The 14,049-nt window shown below is 49.5% G+C and overlaps 1 protein-coding gene across 2 annotated transcripts in view; it reads left to right on the top strand.

Annotated features, from left to right (window-relative positions):
• Nucleotides 1-4,967, top strand: part of Ak8 (adenylate kinase 8) — a 115,337-nt gene extending 110,370 nt beyond the window's left edge. For both annotated transcript variants that reach the window (XM_051166763.1, XM_051166762.1), the window contains 2 exons: nt 2,066-2,146; nt 4,366-4,967. In XM_051166763.1, coding sequence (XP_051022720.1) covers nt 2,066-2,146; nt 4,366-4,603 — 319 coding nt within the window. In that variant the 3' untranslated portion in view covers nt 4,604-4,967. The remainder of the gene's footprint in view (nt 1-2,065; nt 2,147-4,365) is intronic.
• Nucleotides 4,968-14,049: the final 9,082 nt, after the last annotated feature.

Below are 14,049 nucleotides of genomic sequence, written 5' to 3'. Positions count from 1 at the left end.
CTGGTTTTTCAAGACAGGGTTTCTCTATATTATCTTGGCCATCATGGACTTGCTTTGTAGACCAGGCTGGCTTCGAACTCACAGCGATCCACCTGCCTCTGCCTCCTGAGTGCTGGGATTAAAGGTGTGCGCCACCACACCCGACCCTTTGTAGAGTTTCAATGTGAACATGTCTTAAGCTTTGTTGTACAGAGGGCTGAGTTAATTGCCACTAGGAAACTTTCCCCCCTAATTTGTACTATGCTTAAACATGGCTTTGAAAAAAAACCATCTGAGTGAGTCCAGGACAGCTGAGGCTACACAGAGAAACCCTGTCTCAAAAAACAACAACAACAACAACAAAAAAAAACCCAAAAAACAAAAACGCCAGGCTAGGGAGGCAGAGGCAGGCGGATCGCTGTGAGTTTGAGGCCAGCCTGGTCTACAAAGTGAGTCTAGGACAGCCAAGGCTACAGAGAGAGACCCTGCATTGGAAGAAAAAAAAGAAAAAAAAAAAAGAAACAACAACAAAAGAACCCATCTGGTGTCAGACTCCAGAAGTTTGAACCAGCGACAGATAAGGCAAACTGAACTGAGTGTCATTCTCTCTTTTCTTTTCTAAAGATCTATTTATTTATTACATATACAATGTTCTGCCTGCATGTATGCTTGCAGGCCTGAAGAAGGCATCAGATCTCCTTATAGATGGTTGTGAGCCACCATGTGGTTGCTGGAAATTGAAACTCAGAACCTCTGGAAGAGCAGTCATTGCTCTTAACCTCTGAGCCATCTCTCCAGCCCCCTGGGTGTCATTCTTGACTCTCCACTAGAGCTTGCAGGGACCCCTACAGTTGTTCTCTGACCTCTAAATACATTATGGTACATGCCCCTCACTACCTCCCCAAAAATGAATAAATTAAAGATTTAGCAGGGTGTGGTGGCGCACGCCTTTAATCCCAATACTCAGGAGGCAGAGGCAGGCAGATCTCTATGAGTTTGAGGCCAGCCTGGTTTACAAAGTGAGTCCAGGACAGCCAAGGCTGCAGAGAAACCCTGTCTCGAAAGACCAAAAAAAAAAAAAAAAAAAAAGTTTTAAGAATTAACAACAAAAAATAACTGGGCATTAGAAGGAAACCCAGAGAAAGGCAGCCTAAGTGAAAGACATTTACACGTTTGCGTCAGCTTGGTCCTAGTGTCTCTGGCCACCTCCCTGATTTGACTCAGGGTAAGCTGACTTCTCTGGAAAGCCCTCTAGGGAAGTATTGGCTTCCATTCCTCCCACTGCGCAGCAGCCAGCAGATGAAGCTCCTGTAGCTGCTTGCACCTGCCTGGTTTGGCTTGGCTCTGTAGCCCCTGCAGCCGTGGGGAGCCCGAGCTCAGCCCAGCCTCCTCACAGGCCTTGGTCACAGGCCAGCTGCAGACCCCAGAGGGCCAGAGGGAAAAGGTATCTCCCAGGCACAGATAGTCCAGGCAGGGACAACCACACTTGGCTGCCTCAGGGAGCTGGGGCAGACTTTCCCTCAAACACACACATGTACACTTGGCCCTAGGGTAACAAAAGTCTGTCTGGCCTGGGTTTCCTCTGGTGCCCACGGGGACTTTTCTTCTCTTGACTTGTAGCAAGGGTTAGTTTATGAAGGTTTATGGAGAGAGAGGTCAATGTCCTCCAGGGCCACAAGGGGGTGACACCAAGGGTAGGAGGCAAGGGGGCAGGGGGCAGGGTGGCCTTGGGACTTGATTGTGGTTATGTGGGGGGGAGGAAGGTGCAAGGCAGTGTAGGCTCCAGAGTGGCCAGTGGGTGATTCTGGAAGGCTCTGGGCTGCCAGGCAGTCTTTAGTCACCTCAGTTCGGGCGCTGGATGTTAGTGGCCTGGAGACTGGGTTTGATGGAGAAGGCGGATGGGGCTCTGAGCTCTAGGTGGGTTTGCTGTGTACCTGAAAGGCATGTTGACAGGCTAGCATTTGGTATCACCAGTGTCTGCCTGGGGAAGGGCAGGAGGAGTCTCCCCAGGATTAGCAGGCCCAGGCTGTCAAAGCTTTGCCTGGGCCAGATAGTAACAAACATGGCTACTGTGGTCTCTCTCCAGGGTGTTCTTCCTGAACGTGCCATTGGACTCCATTCTGGAGCGGCTCACACTGAGAAGGACTGACCCTGTCACAGGAGAAAGGTTGGTCAGGGCTCACTGGTGGCTGGTCATGGGGGGCGGGGGGCTGCTGATGGCCAGGTTCCCTGCCGAGCTGCCTCTTGGTCTAGGTGCTCAGTGCTATTGTGGACCTGCTTTCACAGTCGTGCTGGCTGCTACAGATGGAGGCTAGAAACAGGCTTGTTCAGTGCCGCCTTCTGGGCATGTCTGTTGGCTTCCTCTGTCTGCAAGAGTGATGAGGGTAGCGTGGTACCAGGTCCTGCAGTAACATCCTGGTGAGGAATCTGGCCACTGGCTTCCTGGTCCCCAGCTGGACTCCTGCTTCAGAAATGTCTGCACCAGCTGGGCAGGCTAGTAGCACGTAACAGATGGCATTTGGAAGGATGGAAAAAAGAACAGATGAAGCTAGGGAGGTGCTCAGATGGGGAAGGGCTTGCCTCACAGGCATGAGGAACTGAGTTCAGTCACTAGAACACACGCACACACACATACACACACACACACACACACATGTACTGCACACACACACACACACACACACACACACACACACACGCACTGCACAAACACATGCGCGCACACACATGCCCTTTGTGGTGGTATATGCCTTTAATTTCAGCACTTAGGAGGCAGAAGCAGGTGGATCTCTTTTGAGGTTAGCTGGTCTACATACGGAGTTCCAAGACAGCCAGGACATAGAAGAAATCCTGTGTGATGGCTATTTTGTTTCTCAACCTGTTTACTTCTGGAATTAAATAAAACCCAAGTAGGTGGGTACAGCTGTGATGCTCCCCGCCCCCAGACAGGATTTCTCTGTATAACAGCCCTGGCTGTCCTGGAACTTAATTTGTAGACCAGGCTGGGCTTGAACTCACAGAGATCTGCTTAGTGCTGTCCTCTGCTGTTGGCAGGTCTGGCACTCAGCAGCAGCTTGTAGCCAGGTCAGCCTTGGGGACGACTCACAAGTATCTTCACGTCCTTTACCCACTTGGAGAGGTGTGCCCACACACTTCCTCCCCGAGGCCTCTCTCACCAGTCTCTCATCCACGCTCTCCCAGTCAGTCCATTGTCTACAGCTCATGAATCAGCGAGCAGCTGCACATCTGGCCACTTCTCCTTCCAGACAAAATGTATGCTCATGCGCACTGCCCGAAGTGCTGCCCACTGTGAGGATTACCCTTCACCAGTGTCTTTCCGAGTTGTCCCAGAAAGGGGTTGTAATGCTGCAGCTGTCCCCTTCTGGGAGGTGCCTGCGTCACATGCAGAACCATCAGTAAACCAGGCTCCAGTCCTCTCTTCCTCACCCCTGGAGGCTGTATGTGCAGGCTCAGCAGCAGACCGCATGGGAGGAGAAACCGTAGGCATTTGGACAATTTCTTCACCTAACTTGCTTGTGCCCCTCCGGCCTCGCGTGGGCCTGCTGGTGTTTGTACCACTTCCGTTTGGTAATGGGTTGTTGCTGTGCACATCCCACTTTATGACTTGGTGGGTCAGATTTGGTGGCCCATGGTCAAATGTCTTCACTAACGCCCAACAGCAGGCCAAACGCTGTCTTTCTCTCTCTTTCTTTTTTTATTTTTGTTTTTTCGAGACAGGGTTTCTCTGTGTAGCCTTGACTATCCTGGACTCCCTTTGTAGACCAGGCTGGCCTCGAACTCACAGCAATCCGCCTGCCTCTGCCTCCCAAGTGCTGGGATTAAGGGCGTGTGCCACCACTGCCCGGCTTTTTTTTTTTTTTTTTAAGATTTATTTATTTATTGCATATGAGTGCTTTATCTACAGAAGAGGGTACCAGATTACATTATAGATGGTTGTAAGCCACCATGTGGTTGCTGGGAATTGAACTCAGGACCTCTGGAGGAGCAGGCGGCGCTCTTAACTACTGAGCCATCTCTCCAGCCCCACTGCCTGGCTTTTACATTTTTTTGCCCCCCAAGAACTATCTCTTAAAGGGAATAGTTGTCTGTAGACAATGGTAGAGACTTGTTCCAAAACCCAAACTGTCTCTTCTGTGGTTCATCTATAGGGGCTCTTACTGTGTCTTTACCCTCTGCCCCCCTTCCCTGACCTCTGCCGTGTTTCCCTGAGCTGGGACCACAGCTTCAGGTCCCAGAAGCCTGGGTGTTTCCTCAGCTGGCGCATAGCTGGCAATTGTGCCTGGTAGTAATGGTGACAGGGCAAGTACACTCTAGCGTGGTCAACAGAGGGACTGAGGGGCCCCTTGTCATCTGTCTCCCTCGTAGATTCCATCTCATGTACAAGCCGCCTCCCACCATAGAGGTCCAGGCCCGTCTCCTGCAGAACCCCAAGGACTCAGAAGAGCACATCAGGCTCCAAACCGACCTGTTCTACAGGAACTCTGGGGACCTGGAGCAGTACTACGATTGGGCCATCACCATCAACGGGGACCAGGACCCATACACGGTCTTTGAGTATATAGAGAGTGGGATCATTAATCCTCTGCCCAAGAAAGTGACCTGATGTGTGCAGAGCCAGGGGCAAGCGCTGAAGACACCCAAATCCCTGCCCCCACCCACAGCTTTCCGCAGACCCCACCCAGCCAATAAAGAGTCTAGACACAACCAATAGGTAGCCTTCTTATGGGGTCTGAGAACACAGGTCAGAGGAGGCCCACGGAGGAGTCCAGTGGAGTCCTGGAGGCTGGGCCTCCCTCTAGATTCAGAGCCCATCTCAAGCAGTAGCACTGTCCCACTGTGGGCAACTGAGTGGGTGCTATCTTAGGGTCTCCATTGCTGGGAAGAGACACCGTGACCACAGCAACTCTTATAAAGAAAAACATTTCATTGGCGCTGGTTTACAGTGTCAGAGGCTTAGGCCATCATCATCATGGCGGGAAGTATGGCAGCGTGCAAGCAGACACGGTGATGGAGGAGGAGCCGAGAATTCTATGTCTTGATCCGCAGGCAGCAAGGGAGAGACTGTGTTACAGTGGGTATAACTTGAGCATAGAGAACCTTGAAGCCCCACTCCACAGTGACACACTTCCTCCAATAAGGCCACACCCCCTATAGCGCCACTCCCCCATGGGCCAAGCACTCAAACACATGAGTCTATGGGGTCCATACCTAATCAAACCCCCAAGGTGCACTGGTCATGTTCTGTAGAGGAATGGAACCAATAGTGTGGTTATATATTAGCAAGGACACTGAGGGATCGGCTTACATGCTGTCAGGTAGGCTAACAGTGGCTGGCTGCACGCTGGAGAGTCTGAGCATCTCATAGCTGCTTACTCCACAGGGCTAGATACTCTAGATGTCTCAATCTGGTGCTGGAGGCACAGAGGATTCCTGGAGAGCCACTGGTCTTCAGTCCACACAGGAAGATTGAAAAAATTAGGTTCTGATGTCAGTAGAGGATGGTGGGAGTGGCAGCAGCAGGGTAGATGCACCCGTAAGCAAGAAATGAAGGCGGGCAGGCAAAGTAGGCGTGGTTTTCTCCCACATAAAAGGGGCTTCCCACTCTGGGGCAGGGCTGATCTTCCTGGGAAATACTCTTTTCGAGAGACAGTGCTTCTTAGTTGTTCCCAGGTCCAGTCAAGTTGACAATCAGAAAAAAAAAAAGTTGACAACCAGGTTTAACCACCACCAAGTTGACTTCACCCCCTCAGAACCTATCTGCCCATAACTATCAGATGTGGGGTGATAACTGCAGCTGCCTCACAGTAACCCACAGCATCCAGTGGAGTGATAGGCAGAGCCCTCAGCCCAGTGCAGACACATACTACAGCACGGAGCCATGTGCAATGGCTCCTACCTGTAATCCCAGCACTTGGGAGATGGAGTGAGGAGCATTGGGAGTTCAAGGCCAGCCTCCAGTTATATAAGGGTTCAAGGTCATTCCATATTGTGGAAGACCCACGTCTCAAAAAGAAAAAGAGAAACATGGAACCCAGTAGAACTATCTGGAATGAGGGACATTGCTTCTGTCTGCACTGTCGGTGTTGGCAGCCTCTGACCACATGAGGCTCCTGAGGCACCTGCAATATGGTTGTGCCACTGAAGAAGTGTTTTAAATTTTATTTCATGCATACACATTTGAATTTAAACAGCCTCTCAGAGCTGGCAGCTGCCCTGTGAGGTGTGTGTGTGTGTGTATTGTATATCTGCAGGTCTGTGTGTGTCTGTATGTGTGTCTGTGTCTATGTGTCTGTGTGTGTATCTCTGTGTATATGTGTGCCTGTGTCTTTGTGTGTATGTCTGTTTGTGTGTCTATATATGTGTCTGTATGTGTTTGTGTGTCTGTAGGTGTGCATGTGTATGTGTCTGTATTTGTGTGTATGTCTCTGTGTGTGGTGTGTGTGTCTGTGTGTATATGGGTGTGTATGTGTCTCTGTGTGTCTGTATTTTTGTGTGTGTCTGTGTGGTGTATGTGTGTATATATGTGTGTATGGGTCTCTGTGTGTGTTTCTGCCTATATATGGGTCTCTCTGTGTGTTTGTATTTGTGTGTATGTGTGTGTTTCTGCGTATGTGTGTGTGTGTGTTGGCAGTGGTGTGTGTGTGTGTGTGTGTGTGTGTGTGTGTGGTGGCAGTGGTGTGTGTGTGTGTGTGTGTGTGTGTGTGTGTGTGTGTGTGTTGGCAGTGGTGGGGGTGGCATTGCAGGGCTGTAGAGTAACAAGGCCTCCCCCGGGAGCCGGAACATGGAGACCTGGCTTTGATGGTTTGACCGGTGCTCCTTCATGCCTCCTTCCATTGTCTCCAGCTTCAGGATGGTCCCCAGTCAGGCCACCACATGCAGATGCAAGAAGATAACTCCCTTGCCTAAGGTCACCTGTCTCCAAGGCTGACCCTAAAGCCAGGACTCTTGGGATCAGGCTGATCTCAGATTCTAGCACACAGAGACCTTGGGCCGGGTGCCCAAGGCCTAGCTTAGGACAGCTCACAGTCCATTAGCAGAGCTTGCCCCTGCTAGGCTAGGTCTCACAGGCCAGGGAGGTATATCTTGCGGGTCCTTCTTTCTGCTGAGTGCCTCAGCTCCCATTTCCCTTGGCTGTTGGACCCTGAGTACCACCTCCCAAATCACCAGGGCCTCCCCACCAAGGTCCCCTGCACTGCCCATCTGGAAACTTATTTGACAATGCACACCCATTTCAGCACGTCTGCCTTGCCAGAGCTCCCTGCAGGGTGTTGGAAAATAATATTTTCAGTGTCATACAAAGAAACGCATTAATAAAGCAAAAGTAACCTGGCTGGGCACTTTTTCCCTGCAAAACGTCTGTGCTTGACCAACACACCAAAACAGCCTGTCTTTTTGTTTGTTTGTTTGTTTGTTTGTGTGGTATGGGTATTTTGTTTACATAGTGAACTCCAGACCAGCCAAAGCTTCATAGTACGACTGTCTTCGTAACTGATGCTGTGAAGAAACACCTTGACCACAGCAACTCTTAGAAAGGAAAACAGTTAATTGGGGCCGGTTCACAGCGCGGAGGTTTAGTCCACTATCAACATGGCAGAAAGCACGGTGTGCACAGGCAGACATGGCGCTGGAGAGGTAGCAGAGAGTTCTACATCTGGATTGGCAGGCAGCAGGGAGAGAGAGAGAGATGCTGGGCCTGGCTTGAACATTTGAGACCTCATAGCCCACCCGCAGTGACACGCTGAAGTGCCACTCCTGATGAGCCTATGGGGGCCATTTTCATTCAAACCACCACAAACCCTCTGTCTCGAAAAGATTTAAGATCTTAATTCCTTTGCATAAAAGCTTTATAAGGGGGGCTGGAGAGATGGCTCAGTGGTTAAGAGCGCCGCCTGCTCTTCCAGAGGACCTGAGTTCAATTCCCAGCAACTACATGGTGGCTCACAACCATCTATAATGTAATCTGGAACCCTCTTCTGTAGATAAAGCACTCATATGCAATAAATAAAATAAATAAATCTTTTTAAACAAAGCTTTATAAGGTAGGGGAAATTTATGGAACATTGGTCATTGGCAGGCTAGCCACCTTTGGTAGAAAAAAAATTCTCACATTGGCAAAGCAGCTCCACCACTTGCACCTTGCCCTTTGGTCAGATGAGCGGGTATACAGGAAGATGGCCACACCAGCCTAGCTGGGGTTTATTTCCCTTAGCTTGTTGGTCCCTCCTGTGCGCATCATTCCAGCACAAGAAAAGATTTCATACCACGCTGTGGGACTCCTTACGCTTACAGTGAGCAGATGCATGCACGGCCCGTGCAGGCAGCTGGCATCCGTGGGTAGCGTGACCAGTTGCTCACATCCCTAACCCTCCTTCCCTCTGCCCACCCTCCTGCTTGTGCCACGGTTGTTAAACACAGCATGCTGCTGTAGGTGGTGTCCTTCCCCAGAGCATGGCTTCGCCCAGCCCAGTGGCCTGGTTTCCCATGCTGACATGTGGCTTTGGACAAGTGCATTGGAAAGTATTACTTTTCTTATTGCCATGATAAAAAAATACCTGATAAGAAGAGGGGAATGGAGGGATGGCTCGGCTGTTAAGAGTTTATTATTTTTTTCTTTTGGTTTTTCAAGACAGGGTTTCTCTGTGTAGCCCTGACTGTCCTGAACTCACTTTGTAAACCAGGCTGGCCTTGAACTCACAGCGATCCGCCTGCCTCTGCCTCCTGAGTGCTGGGATTAAAGCCTTGCGCCTCCACACCTGGCTTAAGAGTTCTTGGCTACTCTTCTAGAGGACACAAGGTCAGTTTACAGCACCCACATGGCAGCTCGTAACCACCTGAAACTTCAGATCTGAGGGGGATCAGATAACCTCTTCTGGTCTCTGTGGGTATGTATGCACACACACACACACACACACACACACACACACACACTTAAACAAACTGACAAGGACAGCTTCAGGGTTTATTTTGCCTCACAGTTTGGGAGTAGGAGTGTGAGGCAGCTGGTCACATTGCAGCCACAGTCTGGAAGCAAGAGATGAACACTGCAACCCACTTCTTACTCAGTCCAGGACCTCCAAGTCCGTGGAGTGGTGTCATTCATATTCATGGGGGGGTGGGGCGTACCCTCATAGGTACACCTACAGGTGTGTTTCCATGCAGATTTTTTTTGTTTGCCAGCATTTTAAAGGATCAAAAATAAATATTGCATACACACACACACACACACACACACACACACACACACACACACACACACACGAGAACAAATTAATTGACATTTGTGTTTTCCAGTGCACACTTTGAATACATGGCACCTTCATCTTCTTTATTTAGAAAATAGATTGTTATTGGTCCATAACTGGTATGAACAGTCTGTGTGACTGGCAAATAACCAGGAGCCAAGTCCATATATTAAAGTTGGAACACCGGTCCACCTCAGAATTAGTGGACCGGCTCTGTATAGTCAGCCCATCCAGGATGATAACCTTGAGCGCCATGAAGAAGTGATCCTGCCGGGGCGCCTTGGAGCAGTGGTACTTGAAGAGATGAAGGCAAGCAGCTGGCGCGCAGGACATGGTAGTTGGCGCCCGGCACCAGCCAGTTGAAGTGCGACAGGCGAAACTGGTCGTTGTGGTGTGGACTGTGCAGTAGGGCATGCAGAAGTTAACACACACAAAGGCACCAAATAGTCTCAACCCTAGATGAGGACACTGGGGCGCAGAGAAGTTAAGTGGCCTGCCCTTAGCCACCCAGGAACCAAGTCTCCTGGCAATGGCTTCTGACCTATGTGGGATGGTGGAATTGGCATTACCTGCTTTCCTATTATTGCTATCCAGGTGGCTGAGGCACAGGCACCCCAGCTTTGAGAGATTCTCCTGTATCGCCACCTGTACCCTTGGGGTGCTCTCCGGAGGAAACTGCCATCCAGACCCTGAAGTTCTGCAGTAGGGGGACACCACAGGGCTTGCCTGAGATGAACAACACTCATATTGGCATGCGAGGTATCTTTGGGGTGTGTGCATGGTTTTCTCCTCCCGTGAGAGCTGGTCCTTGGTTGTGGCTGCGGTGAAACCAGGCCCACACCTGCCCTGCCTGTTGAATCGGCTCCTCCCTCTTCTCAGAGCCGGTGAAGAGCAGGGGCAGCTGGCTTCCCTTGCTAAGTCCTGCCCTCACAGAAGGGAGAGGGCCTGGGGTCTGCCTGGCACAGCAGAGCAGTGGGACTTTGCTTGGAGGACTTGGGGAAGGAGGCTCCTGCCCATCCTGTTCCATCAAGTGTTTACATGTTTGCGTTGGCCTATGTTTGGAGACAAGAACTCAGTGCAGAACTGGTCTTGAATTCCCTATGTAGACAAGGATGACTTTGAACCTCTGATCCTCCCTCATCTCCCTCCCAAAAGCTAGAATTACTGGCATACATCACCACATCTGGCTTGCTCAGCTTTGGAGATAGAACCCAGTGCATGGTAGGCAAGCACACTTACAGAGATCCCATGGAAGGCAAAGGCGGCTTAGATGTTGAGTTTTAAGGCACATAAAGAGGTTTGGGGCCATTAAAAAAAAAAAGCCACATAGTTGACCATAGAATAAACTTTCATTTTTGTTTTTTTGTTTTTGTTGAGACAGGGTTTCTCTGTGTAGCCTTAGCTGTCCTAGACTCACTTTGTAGACCAGGCTGGCCTTGAACTCACGTCGATCTGCTTGCCTCTGCCTTCCGAGTGCTGGGATTAAAGGTGTGTGCCACCACGCCCAGCTGAATAAACTTTCATTTTTAAAAACATAATTATAGGTATCTTTTATTATTGAAATATTTTTTTTTAAAGTATAAATATTGTAACAGAACACACAGGAAGGAAAAACGCCCATCCTTCCCATGCCCAAATCTTCAATGGTCATCACTGTGGCCACCACAGATAAATTCCTGGATTTCAGTTACAGAGGAGGGTGCGTAGATAGATGGATGGATGGGTGGATGGGTGAGTTGAGGAGGTAAATGGATAGATGGATGGACGCAATGATGGGATCATATTTCACGCATTTGTTTTTAAAACTTTTTGTGGAGGTGCATGTACATGCTTGTGTCTGTGCATACAGAGCAGAGGTGGGGGTTTTCCAGTTGCTCTCCATCTCCCATAGCAAGGCAGAGCCTCCTGCTGAGCCTAGGGCTCACCGACTTCCACAGCCTAGCTTGTCAGTTTGCTCCCCCTGTTGAGATCGCAAGGTGGACCTCACTGCCTGGCATTTCTGGTATTTCCAGGTGATGGGGATCTTCACACTTGGGCACGCTGTGCTAAGCCATCTCTCCAGCCCTGGGCCATCTAATTTCAGGGCCTTTCCCTTCAGGCCATGGGAATCTTTAATTTGCTTGAGTTGCTAAGTTAACAGCGACATCATGACTTTGCTCACAGCCAGAGAACATGGTATTTCAGGAAAGCTGCTGTTTCCTCATTACAATGACAGGGCACTGGGCATGGTAACGCATGCCTGTAATCCCAGCGCTGGGGAGGTTGAGGCTGGAGGATTACATATTCAAGGCCAGTCTGAACTATAAGACCTTGTATCAAAAACAAACAGTCTGGTGGTAGCACATGCCTTTGGGGGCAGTGAGGGGGAGGCGGAAGGCTTTCAAGACTGGGTTTCTCTGTGTAGCCTTGGCTGTCCTGGAACTAGCTCTGTAGACCAGGCTGGCCTCGAACTCAACAGAGATCCACCTGCTTCCAGATGATTTAGAATTAACCTTGTTATTTATTCAATGGCAACAAGTAATCAGAAATAGAAATTGCCCATTGTATATAACACATTATCAGATCCCAGACACAACAGCTTACACACTAGGATCGTCAGGCTGACAGTAGGACTGGACACCCACATGAGCCTGCTTAGCCAACAGTGAGCATGCCCGAATTTCCACTTTTCCTTCTATCTTTCCAGTGTCAGACTTTCCTGGGCATGATGGCCTTAACCTTAGATGTGAGCACTAAACAGCGCTATGATGTGTCCTGGTCTGATCAACCTCAGAGGTGGGGAAGAACCCTGCCTTCCCCTGTCTTAGTGGCTCCCTAGAGCTGACTGGGAGGGATAGTGAAGGAGGGGAGGCCCACTCAGCAGCTCACCAGTGGCACACAGAGACAGTCCCAGCCTTGGAGGGGTAGACAGGCTAACAGTCCTGGGTACACACACTGAGGGGAACAAGTGCCTCGCTTGTCTGGGTTATTCCAAACAACATTTGTTATTACCCTTAGTTTTTAGCTGAAACCTTGAAAATTAAAATTGATTAGATGGTAAGAATTTAAAAAAAAAATCCTCTTTGTATAACTGTAAAATTTTTTCTTTATTTAAAAGCAGTCAGGTGTAAACATACAATTCAAAGCCAAGCACAGACTTTAGGACAGGCGTCCGGTAACCAGAGGGCACAACCACTAAGCACAGCAGACATCCGTTTAAACAAGCATGAGGTCTACATCCATGTCATATCAAAATGCAAATGGCAGACAAAGCCTTGGAAGAGACACAACTCATGGGACACTTGTGTTTGATTTTACATAGTACCATACAGAGAGACAGTGGGAGCACGAGGACTCACCCTACCACGTCAGCCAAATGTAGAACTGGTCTGAAATGTTGCAGCACACCACTACCCCTCATGCTGCCCAATCTGACCATTTTTGGTTTTCTGAGACAGGCTGACCTTCAACTTGATCCTCCTGCCTCAGACTCCTGAGTGCTTAGGTCACAGGTGTGTGCCACCATGCCTCATCCAATCTATTTTAGAGTTTTGCTTTTCTTTTTCATGAAAACAACACAATTTCATGATAGTGATGTAAACAGTAGCACTGGCCCCCGAGTGCTGAGGATGGAACTCAGAGACCTTGTGAATGCTAGGCAAGTGCTCTACCCACCGAGCTAAACCCTCAGCCTCGACATAACCAACTTTTAATCCTAAAAATAAAGGAGATTGAGAACACTGCAATGTGCTGTGCTCAGTCCAGGCCACACTTTGGCCTGAGAGCCTACAGTGTAACTGGATGCAGCACCTCAGCCCCACACCATCTCGCTCTTAAGAACTTTGACTAGAGCCCTGACTACATCAGGGTCTGTCCCTTAGATATACACGTGACCTTGAAGAAGAAAGATCCACAGACTTTGCCTGCTCCTAATCGGCGGTGGGACAGAGCTGCCATGTCTGGAGCAGCTAGAACCAAGGCTAACCTCTTTATAGCTTAGTCCCATTTAAGGACATTTCACCTACTGTTCACTTAGATTGAGCAGCAAACACAAAGCAGACTTACCTTCCAGAACTTCTCAGCTTCTAGAAAGAGCAGCTGAGAATCTAATAAGCTTCAGAGTCTGAGGCGCAGTCTAGAGTTTATGAGGGGACACTGCCTCCTCAAACCTAAAGCCTGAGGCTCCACTTCGCTCTGCCCTGTAGAGGCGCCCTTCCAAGACAATACTCCAAGGAGAAGGTAAGGCTGCTTGCTGAGACTGTGCCAGGACATACCACGAGAAAGCCTGGCTTTGGCTCTTGAAGTCCACGGTGAACTACAGTGAAGGTTTTGTGTATCTGACTGACTGCTGAGAGCCCATACTGACTGAGAATACACTCCATTCAGCTCAGCATGGGCAGCAACACTGTAGTGGCGAGGAGCTGGAATCAGACCAGAGTTTCTCAGCCCTTTGACTATAAGATGCCCACTGTATCTTCTAGGAAGACCCACATGCTTAGCCTTTAGGAGATTTTATCACTGTACATTTTCCTGGCCCTAAATACATCCTAATGCTGAGAGCTGCCTCTTGGGGAAGGTAAAGTAAGGGGATGACCAGAAGCCAAGTCTGGCCCATTTCAGGAACTGCAGCCACTCAGCAAACCCAGACCATTAGCTGCTGCAGGGATGCAGGGCTCCCAGACCAGGGCCCTGCTTCACCACCTGCACCTTATCTAATAACAATATAACCAATCAAATGACTTAATAATCATTACTGATCTGTGAAACGTTCCCAATATAGGCAGGCAGATTGTTGACTTAACACCAGCATGGTCAACAAGAGTTCCAT

Source organism: Acomys russatus, chromosome 24, assembly GCF_903995435.1.
Source record: "Acomys russatus chromosome 24, mAcoRus1.1, whole genome shotgun sequence".
Lineage (NCBI taxonomy): Eukaryota > Metazoa > Chordata > Mammalia > Rodentia > Muridae > Acomys > Acomys russatus.
This window is presented reverse-complemented; position numbering and strand designations above follow the sequence as displayed.